We start from the raw sequence: 19,358 nt of genomic DNA on the forward strand, positions 1-19,358 counted from the left end.
TAGTGAGTCTTACCCATGGTTCTCTCCTTGGTTCCGCATATCCTTGTTTACATGTCGTCCCACTGGGCACAGACGTCAATTCAGCGTCTATTCCACGTTGGTTCAACGTCATTTCATTGAAATGACGTGGAAACAACATTGATTCAACCAGTGTGGGCCCAGTGGGTTGTTGTCACTGTTACACTTATAGAGATGATAGGTTCATCGTCTTTAGGATACAATTTACCCATTCATGTGCCATAACGTGTAAGTAACATAGATGTCTTCTCTTAATTTTGCATAGAGTTGTCACTCAAGACAAAATTAAGTACTGTACCCTAGGGAACAGTGGAGGCTGCTGAGGGGAGGACGGCTCATAACGGATGGAACGGAGCAAATGGAATGGCTTAAACACATGGAAACCATTTGATACCATTCCACCAATTCCGCTACAGCCATTACCACGAGCCCTTCCTCCCCAATTAAGGTGCCACCAACCTCCTGTGCTAAGGAAATGTGATTGTGTTGTGGGTTGTCCACCCTTCAACTGTAGCCCCTGTTGCCTTCCACCAGAGGACACTATTTTTCTGTCATGTCTCCTCTCCTCTCCACTCACTGTCCAATCCACTCATTGCTCACTCGTTTTAACGGTCGCCACTAGTTACCACAGCCACAAAGTCAGAAAACACGCATATTTCTAAAATGTATCTTCTTAAAATGTGATTTCAACCCTAACCCGAACCTTAACCACCCTGCTAAACTTATGCCTAACCATAACCTTAAGCACATTTTTGTTTTCATACATTTTTACGATAGCCAATTTTGACCTTTTGGCTGTGGTAACTAGTGGAAACCATTTTTTTTCGTTCCCTCTTCAAATTAATGACGTGGTGCTTAACCTTGGTAAACCTTTTGTTTTACATTAAACTATATCTCTACAGCTGTCTGTCTGTGGTCTCAGTTCATTCAACATTAGGCCTACTTTTGAATAAATAAAGACGAGCCATATCAGTGAGCTTTGGAAATAGTGTCATGGCAAATTCAAGTTTTTAAAGGGGAAATCATCGATTACTACATCCTTTTTTTGACTTATAAATGAATGATATGTACCCACTGATTCTTGAAGAATATAACTTATAAATGTCTCATGAGCTTAGTTCAACTGTCACAATCCATGAGAACCCAAAATATAAGCTTGTTTTTCTACAATGTTTGTAAACAAAAAATGGAAACAGACACCATATAGCTTCAAAACATGGTTAAAACAATACTTTTGATGGCTCCTTACATACACAGCTGTCTATGGACTGGAGAGTGAATACATTTATCCAGCACAATCCCTCATCTTTTTACCAAACCAGGAGTGGGGGTGCCGTTGTTATTGTTTTTACTGCTGATTTCCTGTTTAAAGTATGACTTTAAGAGAGCAACCTGCAAAGAGTAAGCCTATAAAGAATGATGGTAAACCAAAATTTAAATGAATTATTGTATGAGATTCAACCCAATAAATCAGTTTTCCCACGTGACTTCTAATTTGTTGAAATGGGATGGTCTCCAGACAGTCGCCTTCTCCGCAATGCTCTGGACTAGAAATTTAACTCGGATTGTAAACCTTGTCGCGGTTGATTAGAGTGGGCAGCCTGACACTTATACAAGTCAGTCGAGTCGTTCGGTAATCAGCCTAGCTGTTTCTGCACCTTGCTGGAGTAAAACAACTAAAAAGGTATTGTATACTATACAACTTTCTTCTCTCTTAATTGTATGTCGAGGGTTACTAAAGAATAATCGATAAACCATTTGGGGATTTTGATGATGGTAAATGTAATTAAATTTAAACGAATAAAGAGGGCCCATGACACGATCATTTGAATCAGTTTAATGCGTCTCCCACTCTAACAGGTGTGAAGTTTATCTTTCACTAGTTACAATACAGATTGTTGCACCAGATAATGTGATTTAACCAAAGAGTTTTGGTATCCATTACTGGGAGTTACAGGATCGGTACTGTGTGGTGTAACACTTTGGCGACACTGTCTTCGTCCTTGATTTATGGAAACACTGGTCTCGTAAAGTGGCCAGTTGCAGGTGGTCCGTTTTTGAATTTAGAAAATGTTCTGTTATTTAAATAAATTCTTGTTTTGCTCCATGAAGAAATCTCTGCGCTACACTAAACACCCTGTAACTCCCAGTAATTGAATACAAACAAATCTTTGGTTAAATCACATTATCTGGTGTAACAATCTGTAGCTAACCTTTGGCATAAGATGTCATTCATTTGAAAGACAATATACTAAGCATATGACTCACAAGAGTAAAATCCTCAATATTTTCCCTCATCAATCTGTCTGTCTATTTTGTCCATTGCCTATCCTGCTCCCAGATCACTATGAATATCCAGTCAGTTATCAACAGGGAAGTGTTTGCCCCCCGGGATGAGAGGATACTAGTGGCTGTGGAGGTTAAGAGGAGAAAAAGGAAAAAGGTTCCCTTTCTGCCCACTGGAGGCAAGGGAGAATATATGACATACATATGTCTGTCAGGTAGGCTCCTGTAACATATTTCTCTATGACATACATCTGTCTGTCAGGTAGGCTCCTGTAACATATTTCTCTATGACATACATCTGTCTGTCAGGTAGGCTCCTGTAACATATTTCTCTATGACATACATCTGTCTGTCAGGTAGGCTCCTGTAACATATTTCTCTATGACATACATCTGTCTGTCAGGTAGGCTCCTGTAACATATTTCTCTATGACATACATCTGTCTGTCAGGTAGGCTCCTGTAACATATTTCTCTATGACATACATCTGTCTGTCAGGTAGGCTCCTGTAACATATTTCTCTATGACATACATCTGTCTGTCAGGTAGGCTCCTGTAACATATTTCTCTATGACATACATCTGTCTGTCAGGTAGGCTCCTGTAACATATTTCTCTCAGCTGGGACCATTGTGACTTGTTGATCTTCTGTATACTGTAAACTCTCTTGTTCAGGATTAAAAGGCTGCATTGTTTAACCATCTCGTGGTGGAATTATCTGACTGGAAGGATGCAGAGGTATTCATTGTGTTGCAGTCAGGACATTGTGCTGCTGGCTATCTAATACCACTGAGTCTGACGTTGTCAGAGGACATGGATCCTATAATTGAGCAGGAAGGATCACTTGCATATTATTTAGATGTTCAGTGTCACTCACTCTCCATCCATAGTAGCTATTGTTACTGTGATGAAGTCACCCAGAGCCATGGGCATTCACTGCCCCAGTGTCCCTCGAGGGACTCTTCACCCCGTCCCAATTACACCAGTGACGGAAGAGTGACTAGTGTCCTCAGCTGGCACTGCCAGTCTCCCCTCATTACAACCCCTCATATCGTTTGAACAAGAGAATCCACTGAAGAAGAATGGGCATTGGCGGTCTGTTTGTTGATCTGTGATTGTGTGTGTGTGTGTGTGTGTGTGTCCAATGTTTGTAAAAAAATTAAACACGTGTTTAGTAGTGGAAAGTGAATCCTAAATCTCTTCTTTATATCCTGTCTTCATTATAGTATTGTGCAGATTTACTTTGATATTTTGGGGTTATATGACATGTGCTTGGGTTTCATATTTCTAATCCATGACCCCTCAGTGACCAATAAGAGGCCAGCCCAGCTCCTCATCACCAAGGTGAAGCAGTTTGGAGGCTCCGCCCCCTTCACCAGGAGGTCACAGTGGAGCGTGGAGCAGCTCCGCCAGGTCGATGGCATCGACCCCAACAAGGTGACGTCATCAATAGTATAGATGTGATATTCTGTGTAGTGTTGTTTATTTTCTTTTTTTCTCTCTGTGGATCTAAGCCTGTACTGCCTAGACTCTCTGGAAGCCCTGCATCCCAAACCCATCCATTTCATTCCTCTCTCCTTAGCCCCCTCTGCCATTTTCAGTTTCCCAAAGCAGAATGGGTGAAAATAAGTGAGGTTTGGGGGCTAATTAGACTAGTAGAGCCAATCAGGTCTTGATGGGTAAAGGGTTGAATTGGGATTGGAGCACCAGGATTTTGACCCATGTGTTTCTGGGTGATTGGTTTGGTCCACTATTCTCCTCTACTGTCTTATGACCGCTCTATTGTATCCCTCATCTGTATACCCTTCTGTATCTCCCACAGGACTGCCCAGAGTTTGACCTGGTGTTCGACAATGCCTTTGACCAATGGGTGGCCAGCTCAGCGGCAGAGAAGTGCATCTTCATCCAGATCATGTACCACGCCTGTCAGACTTACTGGGAGGGCAAGGAGCGGGTCCCTGGAGGCCTGGGTAGCCCAGCTGGAGACCAGCAGAAGGACCAGAGAGCTAGCCCAGGGGCCCAGGTTAGCCCAGGGTCCCAAGGGGGCCAAAGAGGAGGTCCAGGGGCCCAGGCTAGACGGAAGAGCACAGTGGGTCCCAGGCCCCGCCAGACTGAATTTGTCAACTGTCAGTCCAAACTCACAGGAGGTAAAGGGGTGTGAAAGGAGAAGCGCAGTCTGTCAACAGTCAGTCCCAATTCACTCCCTTCCCCTTGGTCCTAACCGTTCCATGTTTGCAGATCGACGTGCTTTGACCTAGGGGAAGTGTTAGGGAGCAAATCTGGACCAGCTATCAGTTTGCATTATTCTGAGAACGTAGGAGTGGTTTATCCTCATGATATGGCATGGACTCCAATTTCCTGTTTGATTCTGTACTGTCTATTTGCCCTATTGATCATGATACAGCTTTTAGCAGTCTCATTGGGTGTCATTGTAACAGATGCCTGCACTGTGAATCTGGTCATCTACCGTTGCAAGGTCTTCTTCAACCGCATGAAGAAGGGGATGGTTTCAAAACAAAGCAGTCCTCAGGCTGGAGGTAAGGGTACAAAACAAAATAACCTTCAATAATATAAGGACATAACCTTAGTGGTAGGCCTATGGCTGTATCCTTTATATTCTCATGGATTCCTAATCCTCTCTCAGGCGATGGATGGTTTTGTCAATTGTCCTCTGTAACACCTCTCTCCGCTACAGTAGAGAATGGCTCTTCTATGAGCTTGCGGCTAGCTGAGTGGCGACTTTGTGTCTAAACCTCCTGCTAATAAAAACAAAGGCTGGCCTTGAGTCTGCGGGGTAGGGAGACAGTGAGAAGAAACGCGGCTCCTCATGGAACCAACTGACGTGTGTGTGTGTGGCACAGGGAGAGGTGCCAGGCAGTAGCAGGGCATAGAGATGCAGACCAACAGAAAATGTAGGGCAGTCTCTCTTCCAAGCTGACCAGTCCAGGTGGTATGATATAGCCCCCCCCTTCAGATTGTTACCTCTCTCTTGACAAACAGTAGTTTAGAATAAAAGAAAGCAAAGATGGCTAGATCGACATGTTGATTCTGGCTCTTGGATGTTGTAACATAATGTTATGCCTGTTGGGTATCCTGTCTTTGGTGTGTGTGTGTGGTCATAACCAGTGCTTGTCTCTCTGTCTCTCTGTCTCTCTGTTGTGCAGCAGGTCCCAGAGCAAGTCCCAGTGGGCAGCGCCCCCCAGGGGGCAGTATGGCTAGTGTAGTCAAGAGGGCAAGCCAGGCCCTGCAGGAGCGTGGGGAGAGACTGGGCCATGCCGAGGACAAGACAGTAGACCTGATGCACAAAGCCCAGCAGTTTGCAGACACTGCCCACAAGGTGAGACGTGGCACTGTTAAATGGCAATACCACATGCTAACACACACACGCTAACACACACACAGACTCCGCAGTTGGCCGAAAGTTTGATTTCAGCCTCTGAGTTTGGTCCAGCCATGCTCGCGACGTATGAGCAACTTAACATGTATTATGAAGTGTGTATCATTCCACACTATGCTGTGTAGTTGACCTTGTCTAGAACACCTACCCAATGAGAGCACCAGAGGGCTACCAACACCCCCCACACCATTAGGTTTTACAGTAATTGCGAGTCAATCAATCCTCATAATAAACTCTTCATTTGGAAAGGAGGCATTATAAGTATACCAGCGTAACACTGTCATTGATGAGAACATGCAGGTAATTAACTCATTAAATGTTTATGTAATTGGATGACATTGGTCATCTAAAACTATTAGGCCCTAGAATGCCTTAAAGTGGCCCATCAAAGAGAAAATACCTTTTTATTTCAGGGGAAATGAGCTAGAATGTGAAAATGATGACTTTCTTTCTCCTCTAGCTGGCTCTGAAGTATTCAAACTAGAGGCATCTCTTCCTGTGGGTCTGCTCCTGGAGTCCGTGGCCCTAATTCACCTGTTGATTCTATGTATAATAACTTCTATACTAATGTTGGACTGAGGCATAGTTTAGTTGAAACCCAGTGGATGCTGCAATTCCTCTGTGAAGAATCCTATGTTCTGAGAGGAGTGGAGGGTTGTGGTACTTGCTCTTAGGGGACTGACTATGTCAAAAGGACATGGAAACCTTTACAGACGGGCAGTGGGGAGGACGGCCCAGTTATGGACCTCAGAGTTTAAGAATGACCTTTAACCTCCAGAATGGGACCTGTGGATCACATGACGGTGTCTTTTCATGGCATAGCTAGCTGGTTTACTGGATGGCAACGTTGTCACAACGCTCCCACTGCTTGAGTGTACTTGTCTTCCCTGCTTCAGTAGCCTGTGCTCTGATAACGAGGATTTTACATTTTGGGGGTTTCACATGTTTTAATATTGGCATATGAATTCTCAGTAAAAAATCTTTTCAGAATTCACGTGTCTTCTCCGCTATGGAAGTATATTTCAATGGTGGTTTTGCTCGTTACATAAATAATTGATCATTTATGACCGTGAACAGGCACACGCATAGAGAGCAGCTGGTGAATGTTTGATTTAGATTGATACTGGAGAACCCATTTTACCCATGGGGGGGGGGGGGGGGTTACCAATTACGTAGTCATTTAATGTTTGAATGGAGTTGAATGTGTAAGTATGGCTATTTCAGGTTATTGCCTTAGTTTTGTCCTAGCTGGTGCAGGGGTATGAGGAACACCTGGTGAAATGTTTTTTATTTTCTTTGCATTGTGATGCTGTAGTAAGTATAGTCTTGATTTCTGGGCACTTTCTAAATTTGACTATTGTATGGATTCCTATATTGCACTATAATTTGTTTTGCTTTAATTTGCTTCCACTATTTTTCACTGCTAAATTCCTCCACTACCCTATCCCTGCTTGCATCATCCATTGATTAGTCATTAATCACTATTCAAACCATTGATTAGTCACTAATCTCTATTCCAAATTCAAGTTGATAATCTATCTGATCCTTGTCTATTGTCTTTGTCTAATCATGTGTGAGTCATTGATCCCCTGTCTTGTCTTGTCACGTATGTGTCTTGTGTTTTTGTCTCTTGGACCATATGTATCATAATTACATGTCTCATGCCTTTTTAATCTTTAATTGCTGGTTCCGTGTCAGAGACTTGAGTACAGCCGGTATAAGGGTGGGTTTGTGTATGTAGACCAGGGCTCTTCTAGGTGAGGTTGTAAAGCAAGATATGGAACGTTGACTGTGAATGATTGCGTGTGTGATCATAATCTCGTCCACACAGCCAGCTCTCTATGTGGTAGCAATTGAGCCTGGGGACGAGGTTCATGTGATGAGGGTTCAGAAGGCCACTGTAGAGACGGTAGAGAAGAGACTTCTGAGTTGGTTAGTGATGAGGGTCAGAAAGACTTGTTGTAAGGTTTAGTTGAGTGCTCCTGCGCAGGCCTGTGGTTGTTGAATTTCTTTCGATGCCTAATAGTGTTTTTATTGTACACAACACAAATAAATAAATTGATATGCTTTATCAGAGGGAAGCCTAATCTGTCTTTCAACTACCCGTATCTGAATGAGACTTAATTGTGGCACTGAACTAAGGAGACAAATCCTAAGATGGCGCTTGTCCTGACTGCATGCTTTCTGTTGCTATATTACTGTTGGTGTTATGATGATAGATCAGCTAGAATCTAGATAAGTTGAAAAGTGCCTACACTACCTTTTTTTTTGTTCTGATCATGGAGTTGAAACCATGAACTGATGTTATTATTCCTAGAAATGCTGACTATTTAACATAGTCTTAGAACAGTTCTTGAAGCTCTGTTTAGTGTCAATGTTAACATGAGATTTGTACTGTTTTTAATGAGAACTTCAATGACCTTAACACTTTTTGACCCAATAAATGAAATGGGACCTGTCTGACGTTCTGTGTTTTCATTTTGTTAGGCCTACTGCAGGGCTCTCCAACACTTCCTGGAGAGCTACCATCCTGTAGGTTTTCACTGAATCTAATCTAGCACACCCAATTCTAATAATTACATGGCTGATAAGTGGAATCAGGTTAGATACAACCAGGGGTTGGATTGAGTAGCCTGGATTGAGAGACGTACAGTACCTGAATTTTCTTTGCCTTTTTTCTGAACACTAGAGGGTGCTCAAACAGCAGTGAAATCCGATCCACTGGCCATCACAAGTGACATTATTACTTAAGGTAATTTGTGATGATGTGGTATTCTTTAAACATGTCGTTATGTTGCATATAATACAACATATCTGTGTGTTCTTATAGATCATGTAGATTTCTTGTGGTCAGGAGGGTTTGTTGTGAATGTTCACCACTGACTTGAATAAAAGGAAATGTTTGCTTGGAAGAGCTGGGGTCAATATTTTGGCACCCTGAGCGTTACATTTGCACAATCCCGTCATAACTCTGTGTCAAAACACTGTCCAAACCATTTAACAAGCAGGTAGCCTGGCGGTTAAGAGCATTGGGCCAGTATTTGAGAGGTTGCTGGTTTGAATCCCTGAGCAGACTAGGTGAAAAATCTGTCGACGTGCACTTGAGCAAGGCACTTAACCCTAATTGCTCCTGTAAGTTGCTCTGGATAAGAGTGTCTGCTAAATGACTGAAATGTGAAACTATTCCGTAATCAATTGGAAAATATTGAATTCGTGCACCTGTCTATATTTTGCTATATTGTATACCCAGGCAGCTTGGTCAGCATCTGTGGATCAGATGAAAACAGCTCTGGTCCCTGGAGAATACAGTATTGATGCAGCTATACTGTAGCGACCTTAAGCCAACACCAAGAGACCTCGTCAAGAGGTTCAGACCTCTTGGTGTATCAGTTGTTGAGTTGACTGTCTGGACCTGGTTTGAGTCCCAGTCGGGGCTACCCCTCAAATTCGCTATGATACAATGCATGGGGATACGTTTATTTTCTTATAAATGCCTGTGCTCACGCAGGGCAGAACAGACACTCCGTCAGAGACGACTGTGATATAAATTGTGGATCATGTCATTGTATGTGGTGTGATTGGAGTTTGTTTGTGGTACTATATTTATAGTCCCTGCGATAGACTAGCGTCCTGTCCAGGGGGTGTACATCAAGCTGCCACGCTACCGAAACAGATCACCTTCAGACCCAAGAGTGGTTCTGGAGCCAAGGCTCCTGACTTCCTGTATTTACAAAATGTAAATAAGCTACATAGCTCCTCCTTTAGTACCATAATGTAATTGATGATTTACTCATCAGTATCACATTGTGGCTAATCAATGTATTTAACCTTCATGGTCACACCAGGAAGTGTCAGTATTGTGTCGTATCGACGAAGAGATTTCCTGATGCCTAAAGTAGACGTATCAGCAAGAAGGGCCGGTCGTGACTTGGTGGCCATGGAGACGCAGTGACTTTGCATGGATCTCATATTGACCATGCCATATTGACCATGCCTCCTCCTTGGATGTTAACATCTCAAGGACCCTTGGTTTAAGTCTGGCTTAACTCTGACTCAGACCGCTGTGTCATGAGTCATGACTAGTGGCCAGGGACACAGGGGATGTATTCATTTGGACACAATGTGGCAAAGTCTTTTTCAACAGAAAACAAAAATAAGTGTTTTTTCCCGGTTTAACTCCATTTGATTTATTTTGGTGCCTAATGAACAACCAGGGAGAGCATTTTAAGCTTTTGGTGATATTGTCATCACTATTATGACTGCTACACTAATACAACGAGGTGAAAAATATGTGCCCATGAGCAAGGCACTTAACTCTAATTGCTCCTGTAAGTTGTTCCTGATAAGAGTGCCTACTAAATGACTGAATTGTAAATGTGCTGTATTAAATGAATCATGATTTTCTTGTTTGTCAGAGTAAGTGGCTGTAGTTCTCCAGTGTCCCACTGTGGGGCGCAGCTGTGCAGTGGTGACTGTTAATAGGGCGAGACTGGCCCTAGACTTTCCCCCCTCCAAATAGTAGAATGTAAACAGAATTGTCTCTTGAAGCCCAATTATTTATTTTTATTTAAAACCTGGACGACTCTGGGCCAATTGAGCACCGCCCTATGGGACTCCCAATCATGGTGGTTGTGCTACAGCCTGGATTCGAACCAGGGTGTCTGTAGTGACGCCTCTAGCACTGAGACGCAGTGCATTAGACCGCTGCTCCACTCGGGAGCCCGAATGCTCCTTCACTAACAATTTGAATTGTAGAGCAATGCTTTTGAATCAGCAGAAATGTATAGACAGACATTTTCCTTATTTGAGACTTATTCCCAGCACCTGAGAATTATCCACCTGCTTTCTATGAAGGCCATCTGGCTACAGACTAAAGGCCCATAGCGCTCTCTCTGATGTTCTGGTTGAAATGGGACAAATCTCACACACATCAATGCCCTCAATCCAAAACATAGGGCTCCAATCAGTCTTTTCCAATGATGGTATACAGGTGAAAATGGCTAGACAGAATGCTGTGTAGGCAGAATGCTAAAATACACATTCAATCTCTGTGTCACAAACTCCAATAGTTTAATTGTTCGTTTTTAATTATTATATATATATATATATTTTCTTCTCTGATTTACTCCAAACATTTTTTATCTTATCCTCTGTGACATCAGAACAGAGAAACTTAACCTAGAAAGAGTGGTCAGAGGGGCAGAGGGAGCTCTTCCAGACAGTTATCTGAGGCCCCTCACATGCTCCAGATTAACTTTGTGTGAAGAGACGAACAAAAAAATAGGAATTTGTTAGAGATTTTACGTGTGTGTGTGTTTTATCTATGTGTCTAGGGTTCTCTAACCCGTCTCGGCAGTACAGTTCCCCTGTCTACATCTTTTACATTGGTATCGAGGACCGTCAGACACACCCAGGACAGAATATATGCACGGTCACAAACATGCCTCTTCACATAGAGGTCATAGATGGTGGGTCACATTGAGGACAGGTGATATAGTGATGACATGGAGGGTTCATGTCCATGTTCGGGATTAGCCGGTTGTTGATGTCTTGATTAAACAGGTGACCCGTGCTCTGAAGGTTTAAGTTGTCTGACAGTCATAGGGCTTGTGAGAAAGGGATTTGATTGGTGCTCACACTTTGTTGTTACAGAATTGACCTTGACAATGCATTCATTTGAAACTCTATTGAGAATAAGCAAGGGCTGTCCCCAAATCACTTTACCCTTCATGTACATGTCTACCTCCAAATACCTCATACCCCTGCACATTGATCTGGTACTCCCTGTATATAGTTTTTAACCCTGCACATTGATCTGGTACTCCCTGTATATAGTTTTTAACCCTACACATTGATCTGGTACTCCCTGTATATAGTTTTTAACCCTGCACATTGATCTGGTACTCCCTGTATATAGTTTTTAACCCTGCACATTGATCTGGTACTCCCTGTATATAGTTTTTAACCCTGCACATTGATCTGGTACTCCCTGTATATAGTTTTTAACCCTGCACATTGATCTGGTACTCTCTGTATTTAACCATTACCCCTGCACATTGATCTGGTACTGGTACTCCCTGTATATAGCTATTACCCCTGCACATTGATCTGGTAGTCTCTGTATATAGCTATTACCCCTGCACATTGATCTGGTACTCTCTGTATTTAACCATTACCCCTGCACATTGATCTGGTACTGGTACTCCCTGTATATTGCCATTACCCCTGCACATTGATCTGGTACTGGTACTCCCTGTATATAGCTATTACCCCTGCACATTGATCTGGTACTGGTACTCCCTGTATATAGCTATTACCCCTGCACATTGATCTGGTACTGGTACTCCCTGTATATAGCTATTACCCCTGCTCATTGATCTGGTACTCACTGTATATAGCTATTACCCCTGCACATTGATCTGGTACTCCCTGTATATAGCTATTACCCCTGCACATTGATCTGGTACTGGTTCTCCCTGTATATAGCTATTACCCCTGCTCATTGATCTGGTACTCCCTGTATATAGCTATTACCCCTGCACATTGATCTGGTACTGGTACTCCCTGTATATAGCTATTACCCCTGCACATTGATCTGGTACTGGTACTCCCTGTATATAGCTATTACCCCTGCACATTGATCTGGTACTGGTACTCCCTGTATATAGCCATTACCCCTGCTCATTGATCTGGTACTCCCTGTATATAGCCATTACCCCTGCACATTGATCTGGTACTGGTTCTCTCTGTATGTATCTCCATTATTCTATATTGTACTCCTTGTGTTACTATGTTTATTTAGTTTTATTTCTTTATCGTTGGGAAGAGCTCATAAATATGCATTTTACGGTGAAGTCTACACCTGTTGTATTTGGCACATATGACAAATAATTCAAATCCCAATTTTGAGATTCTAATCTATTATTCAGATTTTCTGCAAATGATTTAAAACAATTTAAAGCATGCTTGCTAAGGTTAGCTAGAGCCAGCCCGAGAATGTAAGTCAGTCTTACAGAACTCCCTGCTGGGTCACTAGAACAAGGGACTGACCTCCAATCTACACAGTTGAACACAGTTGTGAATGTTATGCTCGGAACCTGTGATCATCACATTTATCATACCAGGAGGTGGTGTGACATCTCACAATACCATCACAGAGGACTCGTAGTGAGTCAGAGTACAGTAAGATAACCATCACAGAGGACTCGTAGTGAGTCAGAGTACAGTAAGATAACCGTCACAGAGGACTCGTAGTGAGTCAGAGTACAGTAAGATAACCGTCACAGAGGACTCGTAGTGAGTCAGAGTACAGTAAGATAACCGTCACAGAGGACTCGTAGTGAGTCAGAGTACAGTAAGATAACCCTCACAGAGGACTCGTAGTGAGTCAGAGTACAGTAAGATAACCCTCACAGAGGACTCGTAGTGAGTCAGAGTACAGTAAGATAAAACCTTACAGCTGGCCCACCTCCTGTATCGGCGGTGTGGCTGTTAGAGAATGCAGTAGTGTGTGTGTGTGTGTGTGTGTGTGTGTGTGTTGTGTTTTCTCTTATGGCAGAAGTAGCCCTGGCTGCTACTGGCCTCTCATAGTGGGGCCATAGGGCCTTCTCCATTTCCCACCAACCCAGCCAGCCACCAACCCAGCCAGGCAGACAGATGTCACACACCTCTGGTCACCTTCAGCCACCTCCCCCAGCCCTCCCTCTGAGCTCTGGCAGCCTGCACCCCCAGACAGGTAACTGGCTTACTTATCTCTTCTTCCTGGTCTCCTAATACCTCTCTCGACCTTTGTCCCTCAATCTTTCTCCACTACATCTCTCTCTCTTTCTGTTTCTCGCTCTCTGTTTCTCGCTCTCTCACAGTTTGTTCTAGTAAATCTGTCCTTCCTCTCTCTCTAGGTGAAAACATCCCAGCCTTTGTCCTTCATATCCAGCTGTTAGGCACCAGGACAGTTCAGGTGAATAATATCCAGTTTTAAGCCGCTTTAAAGAGAACATCCTTAATCTACCAGACCTTGATTTGTGAAGTGCGCGCTTGTGCACGACCTTGTCTGTGTGCTTGTTTGTGGTTGCATGTGTTGCATGTGTCCATGCACTGGAAGGGAAGGGAATGACAGAAACTACAAACCAAAAACAGCCTGGCTCTTGCTCCGTCTCCCAAGCGGGGTCATATTCATTAGGCACCAAATGGGGGAAAAAACTGACTGAAACCGGTAGGGACTACCTAAACGGGTCCAATAGGAAACGCTAGTTTTCGCTTTCCATGGAAAAATAAATTCTACAGTGTGCCACAATGAACACGATCCAACTCTCTCATCTCCCCCAACGCTGGAGCTGGGCAGGCATGAGTAAGGCTTGGCGCTCCGCTTTGAGCAGATGTTTGGTAACATCACAGAATTAAGCTGGTGTTTTCATGCTCGTCTTTTCCCCGCTTCATTGCTGCACCAAAAAAAGCCCCTGAGCCTCTGCACTGGCTCCAAACAGAGCTGCGCTTTTATTTGAGTGAGCGAGGGGGAGGGGGAGGGGGGGGGAAGAGCAATATGATTAAAGATACAGAGGGAAAGGATGGGGGTGGAGAGCTTGAAAGTGCCAGCATCAAGGCTCACCGCACGATCATTGATGTCGCATATCACGCCCTGAAATGACAAACCCCTTTGCCTCGTATCCATCACCACTACATGGCCTCTCTGCCCTGCCCCCACCCCCACTACACGGTGACAGGGCAAACACCCCTGTGTGTGTGACCACCCCCCCTCCCAACCATGGGCAGTGTAAAGGGGGCTTCATGGTCCATGCGGACACCATCAGAACTCACCACACTCAACCCTCCCTGCTCTGACTGGCCTGTCTGGACTGTAGCCGCTGTGTGGGCTTTAAACTGTAATCTGATTGGCTGATTCATGATTAATCCACACATTGGGCAGTACTGTGTACTTTTAACATGCCAATACAGGTTCTTAGATTTGTATACATGCACTGTGCATGTATAAACATAAAATGCAGTACTGTATCCGTCACAGTGGGACCAAGCTCTGTCTCTCTCTGCGATCCATCGGCCTTTCCTATTGTTCAGCGTTATTGGTTATTTTAGTAATTTCCTGGTTACGTGCCCTGTGATTGGATTACTTTTATTTATTTATTTAACTGACTTGCCTAGTTAAATAAAGGTTAAGAACAGATTCTTATTTACAATGACTCCCTACCAAATGGCAAAAGGCCGGTTGCGGCGACGGGGTCTGGGATTATAAAAAAATATATATATTATAAATATAGGACAAAACACACGTCACGACAAGAGACACAACACTACATAAAGAGAGACCTAAGACGACAACATAGCAAGGCAGCAACCCATGACAACAGCATGGTAGAAACACAACATGGTAGAAGCACAAAACATGGTACAAACATTATTGGGCACAGACAACAGCACAAAGGGCAAGAAGGTAGAGACAACAATACATCACGCGAAGCAGCCACAACTGTCAGTAAGAGTGTCCATGATTGAGTCTTTGAATGAAGAGATTGAGATGAAACTGTCCAGTTTGAGTGTTTGTTGCAGCTCGTTCCAGTCGCTAGCTAGAGCGAACTGGAAAGAGGAGCGACCCAGGGATGTGTGTGCTTTGGGGACCTTTAACAGAATGTGACTGGCAGAACGGGTGTTGTATGTGGAGGATGAGGGCTGCAGTAGATATCTCTGGGGGGAGTGAGGCAAGCGCCCAATACAGTGAAATGCTTACTTACAAGCCTCTAACCAACAATGCAGTTTAAAAAATACAAATAAGAGATAAAAGTAACAAGTAGTTAAAGAGCAGCAGTAAAATAACAATAGTGAGACTATATACAGGGCGTACCGGTACAGAGTCAATGTGCGGGGGCACACAGCTGAGGTGAAAGAGGAGTGATTACGATAGAGGAAAGTCTTGATTTAACTTTAGCCTGCAGCTTTGATATGTGCTGATAGAAGGACAGCGTACCGTCTAGCTATACTCCCAAGTACTTGTATGAGGTGACTACCTCAAGCTCTAAACCCTAATCACACCTGTGGGGGAGAGGGGCATTCTTCTTACCGAACCACATGACCTTTGTTTCTGAGGTATTCAGAATAAGTTTAAGGGTAGAGAGAACTTGTTTGACACTAAGAAAGCTTTGTTGTAGAGGATTTAACACAGAATCCAGGGAGGGACCAGGTGTTCAGCTAACAGAGGATAAATCCATCTGGAGACAAATGCTGTGAGGGGTTCAGCTAACAGAGGCTAAATCCGTCTGGAGACAGATGCTGTGAGGAGTTCAGCTAACAGAGGATAAATCCGTCTGGAGACAGATGCTGTGAGGGGTTCAGCTAACAGAGGATAAATCCGTCTGGAGACAGATGCTGTGAAGGGTTCAGCTAACAGAGGATAAATCCGTCTGGAGACAGATGCTGTGAAGGGTTCAGCTAACAGAGGATAAATCCGTCTGGAGACAGATGCTGTGAGGGGTTCAGCTAACAGAGGATAAATCCGTCTGGAGACAGATGCTGTGAAGGGTTCAGCTAACAGAGGATAAATCCGCCTGGAGACAGATGCTGTGAGGGGTTCAGCTAACAGAGGATAAATCCGTCTGGAGACAGATGCTGTGAGGGGTTCAGCTAACAGAGGATAAATCCGTCTGGAGACAGATGCTGTGAGGGGTTCAGCTAACAGAGGATAAATCCGTCTGGAGACAGATGCTGTGAGGGGTTCAGCTAACAGAGGATAAATCCGTCTGGAGACAGATGCTGTGAGGAGTTCAGCTAACAGAGGATAAATCCGTCTGGAGACAGATGCTGTGAGGTGAAATACCTCTGTCAGACCTGTTCCATCCAAAGAATATGTGGACTAAGAACCAAAAACACTCCAGACTTAACCTTTCTGTTCAGTGCACAATGGCTTTGTCCTTACATGTCCTCCGAGTATTTTGGTGTGCGGGTGAGAGCTTGTCATGTACTGTATGTTTAAGTGTGTGCACATATAATAGTATCTTTCTTTAGAGAATGTATTTTAGGAATGTATATTGAATGGGTTATTTTATGCGTTCCACTGTAAATAGCTCATTTTCCTGCTATACAGAATGAATGTATTCAGTAGTCCGATACACCATATACACTGAGTGTACCAAACATGAATAACACCTTCCTAATATTGAGGTGCACCCTTTTTTCCCTCAGAACAGCCTCAATTCGTTGGGTCATGGACTCTACAAGGTGTTGAAAGCGTTCCACAGAGATGCTGGACCATGTTGACTCAAATGCTTCCCAAAGTTTTGTGAAGTTTCCTGGATGTCCTTTGGGTGGTGGACCATTCTTGATACACACAGGAAACTGTTGAGTGTGAAAAACCCAGCAGCATTGCAGTTCTTGACACGTGTATAGCTAGTATCAAAGTGGCCTATTTAGATCCTATAGAGAACTATACCACTGAGAGGGTCTTTGACTGTCTTGGTCCATGTCCAACATTATTGCCCATTATTGTGTTCAGAATGAGGAAGCTGTATAGGAAGTCCGGTATCAGCCTAAAGTACCAAAGTAGACGTCGGACAGGTGGGGACATTTTCTTTCCCTTCAACACACCACCAGTAATGTCTGTGGAATCAGAAACGTTTCCGCTGGAAGAACGAGTACATAGGCTATAGCTTACATTTCACTGAAGCGCGTTTGTACCATGGCCCCTGTGCAATACTGCGCCTTGGCGGTAAGATGATACAAACTTGGGATGTGCCGTTTTTCTGCCGTCGCACACAGGTATTGTGTTAACACCAGATTGGGGGGGGGGGGGGGATGAATGGCATTAAACGCTTAAGGTTCAAGGGTGGGGTGTTCTGTATGTAGTGTACACATGTTTTTACAGCACACCCACGGCAACACAGCACAATGAACACTTAGACCTCATTTAGTCACCATGCTTATGTAAGACAGCGGTCCATAGTAGCATTAAAAGGCATGCCCATTCAGTGTGCATAATGATATAAGGGTGTAGGGTAGAACCCAGTCTTTTCCTTCACAGCATCACAGAGCCGCTGTTGCTCCCTGACATAGCTCTGCCACATGGAGATACTGAGAGCACACAAACACGCACAAACAGACAAAAACACACACTTTTCTCAAGCAGAGAACAAGATGAGAAGCAGTGCTTAGCTCTGTGATTTTCGGCCAGCAGCTGTCCATCCAGAGCCAACTCTGGGGAAAGAACACAAACAAAAGAGGTAGGGAGAGAGCCAGGGGGGAGGTAGGGAGAGAGCCAGGGGGGAGGTAGGGAGAGAGCCAGGGGGGAGGTAGGGAGAGAGCCAGGGGGGAAGTAGGGAGAGAGCCAGGGGGAAGTAGGGAGAGAGCCAGGGGGGAGGTAGGGAGAGAGCCAGGGGGGAGGTAGGGAGAGAGCCAGGGGAGGTAGGGAGAGGTAATGAGAAAGACAGAAGAGAGATAGGAGAGGGAAGAGACGGGAGACAGTGGAGAGTTAAGGAGAGATACAGGGGAGAGGTATGGGGAGGGGTAAGAAGAGAGACGGGAGAAGTAAGGAGCGAGGTATGGGGAGGGGTAAGGAGCGAGGTATGGGGAGAGGTAAGGAGCGAGGTATGGGGAGGGGTAAGGAGCGAGGTATGGGGAGGGGTAAGGAGCGAGGTATGGGGAGGGGTAAGGAGCGAGGTATGGGGAGGGGTAAGGAGCGAGGTATGGGGAGGGGTAAGGAGCGAGGTATGGGGAGGGGTAAGGAGCGAGGTATGGGGAGGGGTAAGGAGCGAGGTATGGGGGAGGGGTAAGGAGCGAGGTATGGGGAGAGGTAAGGAGCGAGGTATGGGGAGAGGTTAAGGAGCGAGGTATGGGAGAGGTAAGGAGCGAGGTATGGGGAGAGGTAAGGAGCGAGGTATGGGGAGAGGTAAGGAGCGAGGTATGGGGAGAGGTAGGAGCGAGGTATGGGGAGAGGTAAGGAGCGAGGTATGGGGAGGGGTAAGGAGCGAGGTATGGGGAGAGGTAAGGAGCGAGGTATGGGGAGGGGTAAGGAGCGAGGTATGGGAGAGGTAAGGAGCGAGGTATGGGGAGGGTAAGGAGCGAGGTATGGGGAGGGGTAAGGAGCGAGGTATGGGGGAGAGGTAAGGAGCGAGGTATGGGGAGGGGTAAGGAGCGAGGTATGGGGAGAGGTAAGGAGCGAGGTATGGGGAGAGGTAAGGAGCGAGGTATGGGGAGGGGTAAGGAGCGAGGTATGGGGAGGGGTAAGGAGCGAGGTATGGGGAGGGGTAAGGAGCGAGGTATGGGGAGGGGTAAGGAGCGAGGTATGGGGAGAGGTAAGGAGCGAGGTATGGGGAGAGGTATGGGGAGAGGTAAGGAGCGAGGTATGGGGAGAGGTCAGGAGCGAGGTATGGGGAGGGGTAAGGAGCGAGGTATGGGGAGGGGTAAGGAGCGAGGTATGGCGAGGGGTAAGGAGCGAGGCGGGAGGGGTAAGGAGCGAGGTATGGGGAGGGGTAAGGAGCGAGGTATGGGGAGAGGTAAGGAGCGAGGTATGGGGAGGGGTAAGGAGCGAGGTATGGGGGAGGGGTAAGGAGCGAGGTATGGGGAGAGGTAAGGAGCGAGGTATGGGGAGGGGTAAGGAGCGAGGTATGGGGAGGGGTAAGGAGCGAGGTATGGGGAGGGGTAAGGAGCGAGGTATGGGGA

The 19,358-nt window shown here is 45.1% G+C and overlaps 1 protein-coding gene across 2 annotated transcripts; it reads left to right on the forward strand.

The window, feature by feature from the left end:
• Positions 1–1,529: 1,529 nt before the first annotated feature.
• Positions 1,530–8,159, forward strand: LOC115161464 (syntaxin-binding protein 6). 2 transcript variants are annotated; one of them, XM_029712519.1, is made up of 7 exons: positions 1,530–1,702; positions 2,360–2,519; positions 3,609–3,739; positions 4,125–4,449; positions 4,741–4,839; positions 5,470–5,639; positions 6,160–8,159. In XM_029712519.1, the coding sequence occupies exons 2-7, from the start codon at positions 2,366–2,368 to the stop codon at positions 6,181–6,183; spliced, it is 903 nt and encodes a 300-aa protein (XP_029568379.1). In that variant the 5' UTR covers positions 1,530–1,702; positions 2,360–2,365; the 3' UTR covers positions 6,184–8,159. The 2 variants fall into 2 exon arrangements, with proteins under 2 accessions (XP_029568379.1, XP_029568333.1); XM_029712473.1 differs by having other exon boundaries at positions 1,533–1,702; positions 5,467–5,639.
• The last annotated feature ends 11,199 nt before the right edge of the window (positions 8,160–19,358 follow it).

This window comes from Salmo trutta, chromosome 1 (assembly GCF_901001165.1).
Source record: "Salmo trutta chromosome 1, fSalTru1.1, whole genome shotgun sequence".
In the NCBI taxonomy this organism is placed as follows: Eukaryota; Metazoa; Chordata; class Actinopteri; order Salmoniformes; family Salmonidae; genus Salmo; species Salmo trutta.

Coding starts and splice junctions, on each gene's coding strand:
- LOC115161464 (XM_029712473.1), top strand. CDS start 2,366: ATGAATATCCAGTCAGTTATCAACAGGGAAGTGTTTGCCCCCCGGGAT. Junction 4,840..5,466: donor AAGCAGTCCTCAGGCTGGAG/GTAAGGGTACAA, acceptor TCTGTTGTGCAG/CAGGTCCCAGAGCAAGTCCC. Junction 5,640..6,159: donor TTGCAGACACTGCCCACAAG/GTGAGACGTGGC, acceptor TTTCTCCTCTAG/CTGGCTCTGAAGTATTCAAA.